Below are 17646 nucleotides of genomic sequence, written 5' to 3'. Positions count from 1 at the left end.
TTTGGTTAAGATTATGAATGTTTAATAATATTAAACAATGCTGAAGCCAGCAAAAAATAAAAATTACACTCTTTCCCATTTTGCAAGATGGCAGGTGAAAAGGCTGAGAAGCCAGATACTAAGGAGAAAAAACCTGAAGCCAAGAAGGCTGATGCTGTCAACAAGGCTAAAAAGGTGAAAGTGGTGAAGAAAGTTAAGAAGGGGAAGCCCCACGGCAGCCAAAACCCTGTCCTGGTCAGAGGAATTGGCAGATATTCCCGATCAGCCATGTACTCCAGAAAGGCCCTGTACAAGAGAAAGTATTCAGCAGCTAAATCCAAGGTCGAAAAGAAAAAGAAGGTTCGGGTTCTTGCTACTGTCACAAAACCAGTTGGTGGCGACAAGAATGGTGGTACCCGGGTGGTCAAACTCCGCAAAATGCCTACTGAAGATGTGCCTCCGCAAAAACCCTACTGAAGATGTGCCTCCGCAAAAACCCTACTGAAGATGTGCCTCGGAAACTGTTGAGTCACGGCAAGAAACCGATCAGTAAGCATGTGAGGAAGCTGCGCGCCAGCATCACTCTTGGGACCGTTCTCATCATCCTCACGGGGCACCACAGAGGCAACAGGGTCATTTTCCTGAAGCAGCTGGGCAGTGGCTTGCTACCTGTGACTGGGCCTCTATCCCTCAATCGAGTTCCTCTGCGTAGAACACATCAGAAATTTGTCATTGCCACCTCCACCAAAATCGGTATCAGTGGTGTGAAAATCCCAGAACATCTCACTGACACTTACTTCAAGAAGAAGAAGCTGCGTAAGCCGAGACACCAAGAGGGTGAGATCTTTGACACACAGAGAGAGAAATACCAGATCACAGAGCAGCGCAAGGTTGATCAGAAAGCTGTGGACTCACAAATTCTGCGAAGAATCAAAGCTGTCCCTCAGCTCCAGGGCTACCTCCGCTCTGTGTTTGCGCTCACAAATGGAATTTACCCTCACAAAGTAGTATTCTGAACTTCTTGCAAAGAACCTAATTAAATAACTTGTCCATTTATAAAAAAAATAAAAAATAAAAAAATAAAAATTACAAAAAGGCCACCTCCATGTTGACAGATTACTTAATGAATATGACCTTCCCTGACAGCTCAGTTGGTAAAGAATCTGCCTGCAATGCAGGAGACCCTGGTTCAATTTCTGGGTTGAAAGATCTGCTGGAGAAGGGATAGGCTACCCACTCCAGTATTCTTGGGCTTCCCTCGTGGCTCAGCTGGTAAAGAATCCACCTGAAATGCGGGAGATCTGGGTTTGATTCCCTGGATTAGGAAGAGCCCCTGGAGAAGGGAAAGGCTACCCACTCCAGTACTCTGGCTTGGAGAATTCCATGGACTGCATAGTCCATGGGGTCGCAAATAGTCAGACACAACTGAGCGACTTTCACTTTCACCTTCACCTATAAACACAACCATTATTAAAGTTAAAATAAGCTTACAATGTAAGTTTTAAAATGAATAAACATGCTTCATTATAGGGCTTCCCTGGTGGTTCAGTGATAAAGAATCCACCTGCCAGTGCAGGTGACAGAGGTTCAATCCCTGGTCCAGGAAGACCCCACATGCCACAGAGCAACTCAGCCCGTGTGCCACAGCTCTGGAGCCTGTCTCTAGAGCCTGAGAGCTGCAACTGCTGAAGCCCTCCAACTCGCGCTCGGCAACAAGAGAAGCTACCACAGCGAAAAGTCTGCGCACCACAGCTAGAGAGTAGCCCTGGCTCGTCACAACTAGAGAAAAGCCCAAGCAGCAACGAAGACTCAGTATAGGCAAAAATGAATAAATAAATAAATTATAAAATTTTTTTAAAAAGATGCTTTATTACATAGTTGCAAACTATAGTCTTAATTAAAAAAACAGCAACTTGTGAGGTTTCAAATACACCTAAAATCAAAGGCTAATAAACACATTTCTTGACCAAAGGAAAGATTTCTCTACAACTTCCATAAATCTATGATAAATAATATATACTAAGTGTTACTATTCCAGAATAGAATCAACATTTTCTGACTTAAATCTGACTTGCCATATGAAGAAGAAAATTAATAACAAAATAAATCCACTTAAAATATCTTAAAAATAAGATACAGACACATATGCCCTTAAATATTTAATACTAATGAATATAAAAATAACTATATAAGCTTTTCAAGAAAGTAGGAAAACAGGTTTAAAAGATTAACAGTGGTTTCCACTGCTGTTTTATAATTTTTTCTATGTTTTCCTAAATATCTAGTCTTAGCAAGAATCTTGTTTACTCAGAAGTTTTCAATCCAAATCTTAGCTTTTTTTAATGCTTACTGTTTATTTATTTATTTATTGCCCAAGCCACACACACGACTTCTGGGTTCCTAGTTCCCTGACGAGGGATCGAACCCATGCCCTCTGCAGAGGAAGGGTGGAGTTTTAATCACTGGACCGCCAGAGAAGTCCCTCTATATTCTACTTGTCCTTGAATATCTCGCTCACAATTTCTAATGATAACTCCTTATGGAAGGTTGTCTTTGTGATCCTAAATGCAAGAGCTTTAGTGCATTAGGGTGTAAGTCATCTGACCTTAGAATTTGGAAATCATCAAGATTTAATTAGATATGCCTTTGTCTCTTTATCTGTCTTAAGTTTCAGTTCTCTTATCTAGATTATTCTGCTTTTTCCAGCTTGATATGATTCTCACTAGTAGAAAAGGTAAAAACAAAATGGGGTCATCAACTTTTGTTTCCTCATGGCTTTAATATTCTCATAATATTAATATTTTCCCAATCAACCAATTCAGAACTTTTAATGTACTTTATCATATACAGTATCATTTCATGCAAAGATGGGCTCAATAAAGGATAGAAATGGTAGGGACCTAACAGAAGCAGAAGATATTAAGAAGAGGTGGCAAGAATACACAGAAGAACTGTACAAAAAAGATCTTCATGACCCAGATAATCACGATGGTGTGATCACTCACCTAGAGCCAGACATCCTGGAATGTGAAGTCAAGTGGGCCTTAGAAAGCATCACTACGAACAAAGCTAGTGGAGGTGATGGAATTCCAGTTGAGCTATTTCAAATCCTGAAAGATGATGCTGTGAAAGTGCTGCACTCAATATGCCAGCAAATTTGGGAAACTCAGCAGTGGCCACAGGACTGGAAAAGGTCCGTTTTCATTCCAGTCCCAAAGAAAGTCAATGCCAAAGAATGCTCAAACTACCGCACAGTTGCACTCATCTCACACGCTAGTAAAGTAATGCTCAAAATTCTCCAAGCCAGGCTTCAGCAATACGTGAACCGTGAACTTCCAGATGTTCAAACTGGATTTAGAAAAGGCAGAGGAGCCAGAGATCAAATTGCCAACATCCACTGGATCATTGAAAAAGCAAGAGAGTTCCAGAAAACCTCTACTCCTGCTTTATTGACTATGCCAAAGCCTTTGACTGTGTGGATCACAATAAACTGTGGAAAATTCTGAAAGACATGGGAATACCAGACCACCGAACCTGCCTCTTGAGAAACCTATGCAGGTCAGGAAGCAAGAGTTAGAACTGGACATGGAACAACAGAGTGGTTCCAAGTAGGAAAAGGAGTATGTCAAGGCTGTATATTGTCACCCTGCTTATTTAACTTATATGCACAGTACATCATAAGAAACGCTGGGCTGGAAGAAGCACAAGCTGGACTCAAGATTGCTGGGAGAAATGTCAATAACTCCAGATATGCAGATGACACCACCCTTATGGCAGAAAGTGAAGAGGAACTAAAAAGCCTCTTGATGAAAGTGAAAGAAGAGAGCGAAAAAGTTGGCTTAAAGCTCAACATTCAGAAAACTAAGATCATGGCATCTGGGTCCCATCACTTCATGGGAAACAGATGGAAACAGTGGAAACAGTGTCAGACTTTATTTTGGGGGGCTCCAAAATCACTACAGATGGTGATTGCAGCCATGAAATTAAAAGACGCTTACTGCTTGAAAGTTATGACCAACCTAGATAGCATATTAAAAACCAGAGACATTACTTTGTCAACAAAGGTTGACATAATATTTGGGGAAAAAAGTACATAACTCCCATTATTTTAACATTGCTATATTAAATTTGGAGATAATTTTATTGATTCAAGAAAATATCTCTAGGGAAAGACTGCTTATGTTTTAAAAGAACAACAATTACAACAGAGGAGAATCATGACAGAACTGTGTTCACAAGGGAGATTATAGAATTTTCTTCTCTAGTGATCTACATGCTTCTATGTCATATTGTGTACATATGAAGACATTCTCTCTTTTAGGGAATGCCTAATTCTACTCTTGTTTCACCCATCTTCCTGGAAATGTTACTGTCTTCAGGCAGCTTGCCTTTACTTTCTTCATGAAGGCCCCATCCCTAGGGCAAAATCTAAAAAAGTTTTTTATGGCTCCAGGCCTAGAGAACTTTGTACAATAGCAGCTTCCCACAAATGTAGAAAAATCATAAAAAATAATCCTTAAGTGATAAACAATATTGTAGTAAAATAGGCAGTGGCACCCCACTCCAGTACTCTTGCCTGGAAAATCCCATGGACGGAGGAGCCTGGTAGGCTGCAGTCCATGGGGTCGCTAAGAGTCAGACACGACTAAGCGACTTCACTTTCACTTTTCACTTTCAAGCATTGGAGAAGGAAATGGCAACCCACTCCAGTGTTCTTGCCTGGAGAATCCCAGGGACAGAGGAGCCTGGTGGGCTGCTGTCTCTGGGGTCGCACAGAGTCGGACACGACTGAAGCGACTTAGCAGCAGCAGCAGCGGTAAAATGTATGCTCTAGATTCAGTCTGCCTGGTTTGAATCCTGACTCTGGCCATGAGGAGGTTCCTTACCTTTGTGTGTCTCAGTTTCTGCAGTCAAAAACTTGGATAATAAAGAGTACCAACCTCACAGGGTGGTAATGAGGGCTAAATGAAATAATACTTGCTTTATGTTAAATTAATAAACATTATTCTAAAATAAGAGAATATATTCATTATTAATAATAATATTGTTGTTTTCAGTCACTAAGCTGTGTCTGACTCTTTGCAACCCCATGAACTGCAGCACACTAGGCTTCCCCATCCTTCACTATCTCCAGGAGTTTGCTCAAACTCATATCCATTGAATCAGTGATGCCATCCAACCATCTCATCCTCTGTTGTCCTCTTCTCCTTTTGCTTTCAATCTTTCCCAGCATCAGGGTCTTTTCAAATGAGTCTTTGCATCAGGTGGCCAAAGTATTGGAGCTTCATCTTTAGCATCAGTCCTTCCATCAAATATTCAGGGTTGAGTTCCTTTAGGATTTACTGGTTTGATCTCCTTGCTGTCCAAGTGACTCTCAAGAGTCTTCTCTAGCATCACAGCTTCAAAGCATCAATTCTCTGGCATTCAGCCTTCTTTATGGTCCAACTCTCACATCAGTACATTACTACTAGAAAAACCATAGCTTTGACTATATGGACCACACGGTTAAAGATCAAATGAGCACATATCTTTTACAACAATTTTGTCCTTGGTCATTCCAGGGATAATCATAGAAAATGAGAAACTTAAAGTTATCCCAAAGGATGGCTATTTTTTAATGAAATGAATCATTCATTTCCAAGAATATAAATAGAGCAGCTTAGCCCAGAAATAAGCAATGGCCCAGCCTGTATGATTTGACATCACTATTTATAGACTCTGGGTCCGAAGACCACTTTGACCCACTCTCAAAATTCTCCATGCTTTGTCTAGTTTGCAAAAAGAAAATCTTTTGGATGTAATTTTAACAATTACAAGTATTGAAAGATGAATAATCACCTAACTAGGAGAAAGTACAAGTAGCACAAGTTATTAATTTAATGCTGAGAATTGAAACATATTTAATAGGGATTTCTCTGGTGGTCCCTATGCTTACACTACATAACATGAAAATGAAATCATTCATTGCCAGCTTAGTATAATAGAGTTATTGAAGAGCTTCAGTAAGACTTCCAATGATGTATATGAAATTTCCAGTAAGGTTGTAGATCCTACAAATGGTTTCGGGGCAAGTCCTGCTTGTAACTGGCAGGCAAGAAGTTGTCAAAGGTCCTTTTGCCATTTTTGCATTGCTTTTTTAGGTCTTGCTTAGAGATGGTAGAATTATAGATGTTAGAATTGGAGGGAGCAGTCAGTGGGTAATGACTTCTATTTTTAAAGAGAAATAATTCATCCTAATTAGTTTGTAAACTTGGTGGGGGTAGAATCCAAGTATTATTTATCTCTGTACCTTTTCCCTCTTCATTTGCTCCCTATCTAGTCTTACACCTAGTATAGGACCTGATATAAGATGATACAGTTTACTTTTTGGAGGAGAGAACTTCACATGCACACATACACACACATGAACACACACACTGAATAACTTGATAAACAATGCATTAATAACAGCAGCTAATATTTACTGACTGTGGTGACCCAAGGACAAAAGAGCAGATAAAACCATGGACGGTCTTGGAATGCAGGAACAGAAAACCCAGACCCTTATCGTCCTTCCCTCTCCCATGTTGCAACTATTAACGGATTTCAGGTCCTCCTGAGCAGTATAACCTGTCTCTCCTCCTATCCCACATAGGGAGAAGGTATTTGCCTTACTCTTCTCCCACCCAGCATACGTGCCTCATCCAATCAGCAAATGACCTGCAAGACCCCTATCCCACTCCTTGTACCCTGGGTATAAAAGTGGACTAAGGACCCCTGTTGAGGGATTGGGGGCAGGAGGAGAAGGGGACGACAGAGGATGAGATGGCTGGATGGCATCACCGACTCGATGGACATGAGTTTGAGTAGACTCCGGGAGTTTGTGATGGACAGGGAGGCCTGGCATGCTGCGATTCACGGGGTCGCAAAGTCGGACACGACTGAGCGACTGAACTGAACTGAACTGAACTGAAGGACCCCTGTTCAACATTGGTTCTCCCTTGAGCTGGCCCACTGTTCTAACAGCATCTTCCACTCTAATAAACTTAATTTCCCTCTCATTCTGTCTCATGTCTGGAAATTCTTTTCCAACTCACGCCCAGACCACAACACTGAGATTACTGTCAAACACTGCTCAAAACACTTTTCCTATATTAACTTCTCTAATCCTCGCATCAACCCTTGTGAAAGGTATTATTATCACTCCTATAGCTGACAAAGCAATTGGGACACAGAGGGCTTAAAGAACTCACCAACAGCTACTAAGTGGTAAAGACAGTAGTTGAACCCAGTTCTATTCCAATTCCAGAGCCTGAGCCTAAGTCTGAGCTGAGTCCAAACCCATGCTTGTTTAGTCACGACACTCTACTGTCAGTATTATAATGGGCTTCTATTTAATTAAGAAAGGCCTAAAAAAATATGGATTACACTCACATCTTACCTCGAGGTTAAGTTCTACATTTATCATAAAAGCTAAAAATTTTTAGCAACAAGTAAAGACAAGGGGAAAATTCTAAAATATGTCCACTCTCTATAGAATTTCCTCCATTCTGTTTTAATATTAAACTTCTATACTTGCACCATCCAAACAGTAGCTTCTAGGCATATGAGGCTATTTAATGTACAATTAATTAAAATTAAATGAAATAAAAAAGTCCACTCCTCAGGTACATTAATCCATTTCAAGTGATTGGTAGCCACATGTGACTAATTATACAACCATATTGGATAATACAAAATAGAACATTTCCATCACCACAGAATGTTCAGTTGGACAGTAGTTCTCCATATGATTCATTCATATTAACAGATTTGTTTGTTGTGAGAATTAATAAAGTTTACAGTTTCCTTTTGTACATGGGAATTTGCTAAATGCAGAGAATTCCATTATCTCCTTTAAAATAACATGTGTGCTACCAAATTTTAGTAATGCCTGTGAATGAAATGATTTAAGTACAGCTCATTCTAATCATGGTTCATCAGGATCAAATTAAAGAGATTATTTAAAAACAATTTTTCAAAGGACCATAGTTATTTGTTTAAAATCTTCAGAAGAGCCAAATGATTCATTTTCAAATACTTAAATAGTTTCAACAGTCATTTGTGAAGAATTTTAAAATTGAAATTGCTATTATTGCTATTATTCTCATAATTACCATTCCTTAAAGTTCCTAATTATAGGACTACTGTAGGTGAAGGCAGAAAACTAGGGGAGGGCGAATGGAGGGAAGGCTGAACAGGATCAGAAGTTTCTACTGAATCAACAACAACTCTCATCACTTCTCAGAGAAGATTGTACAGATAATCAGGATAAAGATTCCAGAGGGAGCAAGGAACTTGAGACTCTGGATCCAATGTCCAATTTTAATAGTGAAGTAATTAAAACTGTACTAGTGAAAGATCCTATTCTTTTAGACATCTGAAAGTGAAAGTCACTCAGTTGTGTCCGACTCTTTGTGACCCCATGGACTACACAGTCCATGAAATTCCCCAGGTCAGAATACTGGAGTGGGTAGCCTTTCCCTTCTCTAGGGGATCTTCCCAACCCAGGGATTGAACCCAGGTCTCCTGCATTGCAGGTGGATTCTTTACCAGCTGAGCCACAAGGGAACCCCAAGAATACTGGAGTGGGTAGCCTGTCCCTTCTCCAGGGGATCTTCCTGACCGGGGAATTGAACCAGGGTCTTCTGCATTACAGGCGGATTATTTACCAACTGAGCTATGAAATTTAATTTCTCCTTATTGTTGTTTTTGCTCACAGAAACAGTCCTGAGCTTTATTTTATTTTATTAAGCCTAACAGGGATTTATTAGAATTCTCTGAAGAATTTTAGGTGAAATTTTAAAGTACTGAAATTTTGAGAGCTCTTACAACATTGCAAAGAAGATAACCACTAGATTAGAAATGGAATTAAATTCAGATTTCACATTGACAAAGAAGAACATTATTTTCACAGGAAGTTTTATATAAAATACCTAATAAGAAAGAGAATTTTAAGGTTTTTTGGTAGTTGAAGATAGTGATAAAATATATAGATAGACATATTGAATTATATACAAATCATGAAGCCACTTAAAGTTTCCTGTGTGATCGATATGTTACAGAGATGTCAGAGGAAACATGAAAATGACATTGCATCAATTTACATTTTAATTAAACTCAGAGTGATAAGAAAGCAATTTGTATGAAAAGCTAAATCTTCTTAGAAAAAGTTGTACCACAGAATCATCAGCTTTTAGATATACTAAATAATTTTTCGTATGTATATCTCAGTGTTGTTGCAGCCCACCATATTCTTAATAGTCCTATCAAGAATTTAATTTTTCTAATGATTTTCAAAATTAAAATTATTTGTGCTATTGCATTTACCAAGAGTGATTGCCATTGATTTCAGTTATATCAATTGAAAATAAAATTTCTAAAAGCAAATTTCTGATGACCTAGTAAATGAACTGGTAAAAAAGTGTCAAGTTTTAATTCTTTAAAGTAATGATTCAATCAAGATGATACTGTAGAAAATATGTAATAGGACATTTTGAGCTTTACCAGGAATATAAATTTGAAATTGGCAAAGATCAATCATTTTTCACCTGTCTCATGTCACTGTTTTGGAATGTGAATTTAATGTCGTGCTAGAGAGTAATCCAAACCCATCATTTAATTATTCATTGTGTAGTTTCCATTTCTACCCCCAATATATAGCTAAAATTTGCAAACTACTAAAGGATCCTTGGTAAGTCCCATCTGTCAAAGATGGGGATGACAAGAAAGGATATCAATAAATATTAAATATTTATTCTAAGTGTTAAAATAATAAATATACAAGACAGTTCTAATGGAAAGAAAAATAAATGCAGAATGATAAACTACTTGTGGTAGTAAACAGTCAGTATGTAGTATCTCAATACAAAGATTAATATTACAGGATGGAATTTAAAGATATATTTAGTTGCTTCCCTTCAAAATTGATAATTTAATAACTCATTACAAGCGTGCATTTTCAATCATGTGTTCCTAAAAGTTGTATATGAGTCCATTTATATGAAATCCATTTATAGAAAAGACATAACCATAAATAAAACAGAAAAATGGTTAACAGGGAAGGGATGGGGGAGAGGGGACATAGTTGAGCTTTTCTTCCCCTTAATTCCAATACTGAGATCTGCAAAAAGCATTCCTAAAGGCAAAGCTCCAAGCTGTCCTGAATAATGGCAGAATCACCAGAACACATCAATAAGCTTCCAACAGGCTCCTTGGCAACTATCAGTATTCTAAGGACACTGATACTTTTCCTGACACTTTTGCTAGAAGGCCTCGGACAAAGACAAAGTCCAGCTAGTTGTGTAAGATGTGGCAAGCTTTGTTAAAATGCAATCACACGGCTTTAGAGTTACAACTTTCCATTTATGCATATATTAGGATTAATTTTATATTTAGAATCCTTTAACAACCATTAAGACAGAGGTACCTCTGGGTGTTCCCAAATGAAAGTTAATAAGCATCAGTCCATAGAATTAAATAAGTCAAAGAGTTTAACACAGTCGAAGTTACATGTCTTTAGAATCTGAAAGTTTCCAAAGCCCCAGAATCAGTGCTGATTGAAGGCAGAGATAAAGATCTAGGGTCAGGTGGCAGAAAATGGTTGAGGAAGGAGACGTTAGTTATATCCTAAGGGTTCACAAACACATAATCAACTCATGTATCCTTTCCTTGCCTCACTTACTGAGGCAAATCAAAGTGCCCTTCCCATTAAATCTTTAGGGTTTCTATAGTCCTTTTTTGATTTTCTTTCCTTTCTAGGCATATGATCAATATTAATTTTTAAACATTATTTTATTGAATAAAAATTTTGTGGGAATACACCCCACATCTCCTCAGGGAAGATCCCATCGCACTCTATAGTTTGACTTTCATTTGAAGAATTTTTCCATAGAGTCCAAAAAAAACAAGCAGTTTCTTTAGCAAGAATGAATTTTGCAATGGGGCATCAATTCAACCTCACTAGACTGAAATAAATTGAGCACCAAAATTTAAAATATGAAAATAAATACCTATGAGGAATCAGTTCTTTGGCCTAGTGAACAAAGCAGTCTTCTTCTCATAATCACTGAAATGACAGGAGGGTGAGGATGGTCCACCAATTATATCAGTACCTTGGAAATTAACCCATTTACAATGCCTTGGACAATCCAGGTTTTCAGATAAATGATGCATTCTGTTAGCCTACACGTTTCATCCCATGGTACAAAACTAAAGGCATGATTGGCTGTGGTCACAGGGGAACTCAAAGAAGACTCTGATTATTTTTTAACCCCAGTAGATTCAGATTCTGATTCTGATTTTTTCTCTTTTCCTGTCTCTCCTTACTTAGAACCTAGGCAGAATCAAGAGAAAAGACTCAAATTTCACTTGCTAGGATTTGGTCTGAGAGTCAAAGGGTAGAATAAAAATGTATTTGGGGAGAGGGAGGATAAATTAGGAGTACAGGATTAACAGATACATACCAATATATATAAAATAGATAAATAATAAGGATTTACTATATAGCACAGGGAACTATACTCAATACCTTATAATAATCTATAATGGAAAAGTTTCTGGAAAAAAAATATAAAACTGAGTCACTTTGATGTACACCTGAAACTAACACAATGTTGTAAACCAACTGCAATACAACACAATACAAAATAAATTACAAAAGAATATATCCTGGAAAATCACCCCACATCAGCTCAAACAAATTGTCTTTATTCTTTTGTACAGGTTTCAATTAAAATAAATATGATCACTGCTTTATTTGGGCTTTAAAAAATGTATTTAGCATACTCCTAAATAGGCCTGCCATTTTACTGGTTTTATTTAAAGTCTTCTCTCGACATGGCAGTGTAATTTAATTAAGGGAAGGCGCTACAAAAAGAAAAGTTGAAAACTAAATTGCAGGCTAGGGATGGCTAAATTGAGAGTCAAGTGATACGCCAGGCTTCCTGTTTTTCTGACTTCAAAAATGTTTTAGGTAATTTTTCCTGACTACTGTGGGGCCCTCTAGTCTCTTTTAACTCTTTCCACTATTGGACTCTGACTACTTTTCCACCTAGGGTAGCTACATCATACAGTTGTAAGGGGCTAAATTCCCAATGACAGCCCTGTTTTTATTATTTCTTTCTTCTCACAAATGATTCTTAAAGTATAAACTATTTCTAACAAGATCAATGGATTATTTCACTTCAGGGAATTACAACCAAGTGCTTTAAACATATGAGATAATATTGTATAGGAACTAGAGTTATCCTTCCAATTAACTCACTGCTATGGTCTAAATATGTCCCCCCTAAAATTCATATGCTGAAATCCTAACCCCCAAATGTGATGCTATTAGTAAGTGGAGCCTCTGGGAGGTGCTCAGGTCATGAAGCTGGAGTCCTCATGAATGAGATCAGTGCCCTTAAAATAGAGGCTCCAGAGAGCTCCCTAGCCCCTTCCACCATGTGAGAATAAAATGAGAAGCCTGCCACCCAGAAGAGGGCCCTCATCCAACCATGCTGGCACCTGATCTCAGATTCCCAGACTCCTGAGTTGTGAGAAATAAATTTCTGTTGTTAAGAGGCACCCAGTCTGTAGTATTTTGTTACAGCAGCTGGGAACGATTAAGACACTCAACTCAGGAAACATACACTGAGCATGTGCCAGACACTGGGTTACCATGCCATGGATGATGGAATAGAGACAATTTAGAAAGTCCTGCCTTCAAGGAATATACAACCTAGTGTGTCAGATAGGCAAGTAAACAAGTAACTAGAGAGCGAGGGAGAATTCAGAAAGGGTTTAAGAGCAGTATGAGCCATGACACAACAGCGGGTGCAATACCTAACTCTGAGAATATCAGAGGAAAGCGTCACAGAGGAAGAGACACTCGTCCAGCAAAGTGCAATCCTGAAAGAAGAGCAAGAGTCATACCAGTGGGAAAAGGGTGGGGGGTGGGGGAGGCAGAAGTGCTACTTGGAAGATGGCATACAGTCTTATCAAAGAGAATTTCATAAAGAAAATAATGGAAGGTAAGAATATAAATGACATTTTCCAGGAATAGTAAGCAGTTTGGAGTAATTGGAGCAAAAGGTACATGGAGGGCAGTAATCAGCACAGCTATAACAATGTTGTTCAGTCGCTAAGTTGTGTCTGATCCTTCACGACCCCATGGACTATAACATGCCAGGCTCCTCTGTCCTCCACTATCTCCTGGAGTTGGCTCAAATTCATGTCCACTGAGTTGGGGATGCTATCTAATCCTCTCATCCTCTGCCATCTCCTTCTCCTTTTGCCTTTAATCTTTCCCAGCATCAGGGTCTTTTCCAATGAGTCAGCTCTTCACATCAGGTGGACAAAGTATTGGAGCTTTAGCAACAGTCCTTCCAATGAAAACTCAGGGCTGATTTCCTTTAGGATTGACAGGTTTGATCTTCTTGTAGTCCAAGGGACTCTCAAGAGTCTTCTCCAGCAACACAGTTTGAAAGCATCAATTCTTTGGCACTCAGCCTTCTTTATGGTCCAACTCTCACACGGGTACACGACTACTGGAAAAACCATAGCTTTGATTATAAGGAACTTTGTCAGCAAAGTCATGTCTTTGCTTTTATTTTAATATAGCTGTAACTATAGGGTGGTGTCAAACCATGAAAGGTTTTGAATGCTGGACTAACAAGTCTCTTTTCTCTCATCAGAATAATTTGGCTTCTTAAAAAATTACTCATTGCCAATGATAAGAAAACTTCCTATGGAAAAACCATGAGAATTAAAATGAGAAAAATATATAGCTTTTGAAATAATGCTATTACATTAAATAATGTGTATGTATCTTATTAGCAAAAGAACATTCTTTGGGGGCATAAAATTGAGGCAGAGTTTTCCTTAAGTCATTCACTGGCACAAACACATTTTTCAGAGCCACTTCTAGAAATCTGACAGTAGATAGGAAGAAATAAACATGCTGGCCTTTTAGCAAAAAGGAGCATACCACAGGAAACCTACGTACTAAAATGTACTGAGAACATCATCTAAGGGCTTATGATAATTTCATACATTGCTACTTATAATAAAACCAGTTACAAAATTTTCAGAGCTAGTGCAGAATGAAAATGTAAGACCTTCTGTTCAAGAACTAGTAAGAATTTACTAGTTTCAAGATAGAGACAGTAGAGCATAAAACCAAAAGCAGGGACCCAGGCAAGTGCCCCATGAAGCTGGCCTGACTGCCAATTCTAACGTTTAATGATAATCCAATATGATAATCCAATTAGTTTCCACAGCCTGATATGTGTATAACAGCTCTCATATTCAAGTGTGAATTTTCAGCACCAATTTACCCCCCAGAATTTATCCCATCCCCACCAATCTGCTTTCCTCTCCGCCTTCCTCTCTGCCTTCCCCTCTGCCTTCCGTAGCAATGGTGACTACAAGAGAGCTCCTCTCATAGATGTGCTAACTTCTTCACCTGTTTGGTTTTTTTTTTTCCATTTATTTTTATTAGTTGGAGGCTAATTACTTTACAATATTGTAGTGGTTTTTGCCATACATTGACATGAATCAGCCATAGATTTACACGTATTCCCCATCCCGATCCCCCCTCCCACCTCCCTCTCCACCCGATCCCTCTGGGTCTTCCCAGTGCACCAGCCCTGAGCACTCGTCTCATGCATCCAACCTGGGCTGGTGATCTGTTTCACCCTTGATAATATATATGTTTTGATGCTGTTCTCTCGAAACATCCCACCCTCGCCTTCTCCCACAGAGTCCAAAAGTCTGTTCTGTACATCTGTGTCTCTTTTTCTGTTTTGCATATAGGGTTATCATTACCATCTTTCTAAATTCTTCACCTGGTTTTATAATGCTGTTCTGCTCACTGAAAACTCAGGCTTTCTCTTCATAATCTTTTATGCTGAAAATTTACCTTCTTCATAAAGTCTTCTACCATAAAGGAGGTAAGGTGGTAACATCTCAAGCACATCTACATCTAGCACTGAATTGATGTATTGTTTAGGCTACTATTTACACAGAGTATTAAAGTGTAGCTGTCACTGCTGCTGCTAATACTAACGATGTGGCTGACTGCCTGCGTATGGTGCTGGGCACTTTAAGTCCTGAAAATTAATCAGTAGACGATCCTGTTGCTATCTGATTTCCTTGTTTTTTTTTTTTAATTTTATTCCTATTCCTCAGCGTATTAACACCTCCCCCAAAGAAAAAACAAAGGGAGGAAGGGGCAAAAATCACCTAGGTCAGACAATTTTGCTACTTGTCAATAGGGCTGGAAAGAAAACATTGTTAATGACTTTAAAAAAAAAAAGATCTAAAACAATCACTTAATTAAAGCTCCCATATTATCTGTGCATTTTGCTTATTTTCCCTGACATTCAATGGATAAATTAACCATTAGGTTTATCTATAATCAATAAATCAGTTATCTTAGGCAGTAAAATCAGAGACGACAGCATTTTTTTTTTAATTCCATTCGTACAATACACATAGACTTAGCTGTCAATAGGAAAAACTGAAACAGATCATTTACTGAATTCTACTCAACAGGTTGACACCTATATTATGCTGAGCCTTGTGCTTTGTGCATGTTTTTATAGAGCTTCAGACAAGACCCTCCTGTGGCTCTGAACCTGAATTTGGTTCAGTACTGTCTGAGTGGGGTTAATTTGTTTCACCAATTTTAGAACTGCAGCAGACCCGAAGTCAGAATACTCTCAGCTGATTTGAAATAAACTCTTTGGATTAGATTATTCCCATTTGCTTTAGCTAAATTGGAATTATTTCAGCCTACTAACAATTTCCAAAGCTCTGTATATGGAGCTGAAGTTTGGGACATGGTTTATCTTTTTCTCCCTTTTTGCCTTTTTATCTTTGATTTGAGGAGACCGTACACCTCCATCCAGTACATATGAGAAGGAAGAAGGTCTTTCTTTTTACATGCAGAACATCTATTTAGTACCTCAGGACATTCTGCCTCCTGGGCCACAGTTTAACAGCATTAGCAAAAGCAGTTCAGCCAGAGGGGAATTGAACAGCAGCTGAGTCAGTCTAATAACTTACACTGGGGAAAGCCCTTGGAATTCAGAGGCACATTGCCCAGCTGGAGAGACAAATCTAATCTCTGCTAATGATGTTCCTCCCTCTCTTTCCTATCAGGGCTGGGCTTTTTGCACATGCGCATATAATTACATATGCACACTCAGAGTCTGGTGAAGCCAAACAACACAGCACCCAGGATTAAATTACACAGTAAGACTTCCAGGCATCATCTGGCCTCTACAACCTGTCTAATAAATGCTGTCATGGTTCACACGCTGTGGAGCTGTTAAAGAGTGTAAGAGTTCAAAAACATATGCAGCTACCTCTCACAATTCAAAAGTGATAATATTATGGTGATATTATGAAAAGTGATAATATATTACAATATCATTTGAGATAATATAGTAAGCTTGACTTCTTAAATAGACTTAAACAAATACATATTAGGAAACAGACACATGGACTTTGTTCTAAAAAGGACTATTTGACAAAATTGGCTATTGTCAAAATATTTTGTCAATATTTTGTTAAAATAGGCTATTGACAAAAATGCATGCAGTACAATGGGTAAACAGGTGAAGGAAAAACAGTAATAAAATGAAAAAAAGAAAACCCCACCAAGGTGAAAAATAGTAGGCAAAAGTAATTTGTATAGTAACAACTGTAAAGATGGTTCACAAATTTGGACCAGAGCTTTCTGTGGATCCAAGTAAGGAGAAAGACACAATTATTTATAAAAGAAAAACACACAAATTGTTTAGGATAAGCAGTTATTACACTACTAAGACCTGTGGACGTTTTTCTTCCACAGATTTGTACAAAATAGTAAAACAGCCTCAACAACATCTTCAAAGTAACTACAGCAGCATTCCTTAGACAATTTTTAGAGCACCTCTCCATTCAAGGTAAGATTCCTATGAATTCCAGAAAAGCAATACTTACAGTAAGAGATTCCAAGGAAACAGCTGAAATTTTGATTTAATGGAGAAGGGGATGGACTACAACTCCTTCAGGAAATCCTCCCCTGATTACTACTAATCAGAAACTTTCCAAAACAGTGAACAGCTAAGAATTACAGGTTCTATTTTTTTGGCAAGAACCTGGAATGAGAATATTCTGAGTTTTCACGTGAGGCGTAAACCCATAAGCTTTAAGAATCAACCAAGAAAGAGAAAATTCAGGAATCTGGTCAGAATTGTGCCTCAAAACCTCATTTCCACATGGAGGTGGGCCAAGGAAAATAAACCTGACCATGTGGTGATTTATTTTTTATTATAATGCACAATGTTCTTCCCATTCTGATGAAATTGTACTTTTTGCAATATTTTTAATAACTCTTTTTTATATAGAACCCTTTGCAAATAGCATAAATTATTTTTAAAAAAAGAGGAAGCAATTTAATAGTTAATACCTCTTCTGCTTTACTGAAGTAAGTGGGGAGCAGTGGGATTGTGAATCACCATCTGGGGCTATAAATTATAAGCCTGCTGCATGGTAATGGACAGAGGGCTGATCTGTGAAGCTCCCCTAGGAGAAGCTCTCTATCAGCATGGCCATCCAGACAAGGGGCGGAGGGACAGGGCGGCTTCCAGCCCAGACAAGGGCTACAGCGGAAGGGTA

The 17646-nt window shown here is 38.4% G+C and overlaps 3 protein-coding genes across 6 annotated transcripts in view; 2 read left to right on the top strand and 1 right to left on the bottom strand.

Moving 5' to 3' along the window:
- MAP3K13 (mitogen-activated protein kinase kinase kinase 13) overlaps window positions 1-17646 on the bottom strand; it is a 161093-nt gene that overhangs the window by 54922 nt on the left and 88525 nt on the right. The gene's annotated exons all lie outside the window — the stretch shown is intronic.
- LOC122675216 (60S ribosomal protein L6-like) lies at window positions 79-456 on the top strand. The gene has a single exon (XM_043873644.1). The coding sequence runs from the start codon at window positions 88-90 to the stop codon at window positions 454-456; it is 369 nt and encodes a 122-aa protein (XP_043729579.1). The 5' UTR covers window positions 79-87.
- Window positions 459-1035, top strand: LOC122675214 (60S ribosomal protein L6-like). The gene has a single exon (XM_043873643.1). The coding sequence runs from the start codon at window positions 459-461 to the stop codon at window positions 993-995; it is 537 nt and encodes a 178-aa protein (XP_043729578.1). The 3' UTR covers window positions 996-1035.

Source organism: Cervus elaphus, chromosome 19, assembly GCF_910594005.1.
Source record: "Cervus elaphus chromosome 19, mCerEla1.1, whole genome shotgun sequence".
NCBI classification, from domain to species: Eukaryota; Metazoa; Chordata; class Mammalia; order Artiodactyla; family Cervidae; genus Cervus; species Cervus elaphus.
Note: the sequence above shows the minus strand (reverse complement) of the source record. Positions and strands in the feature narration are given on the sequence as shown.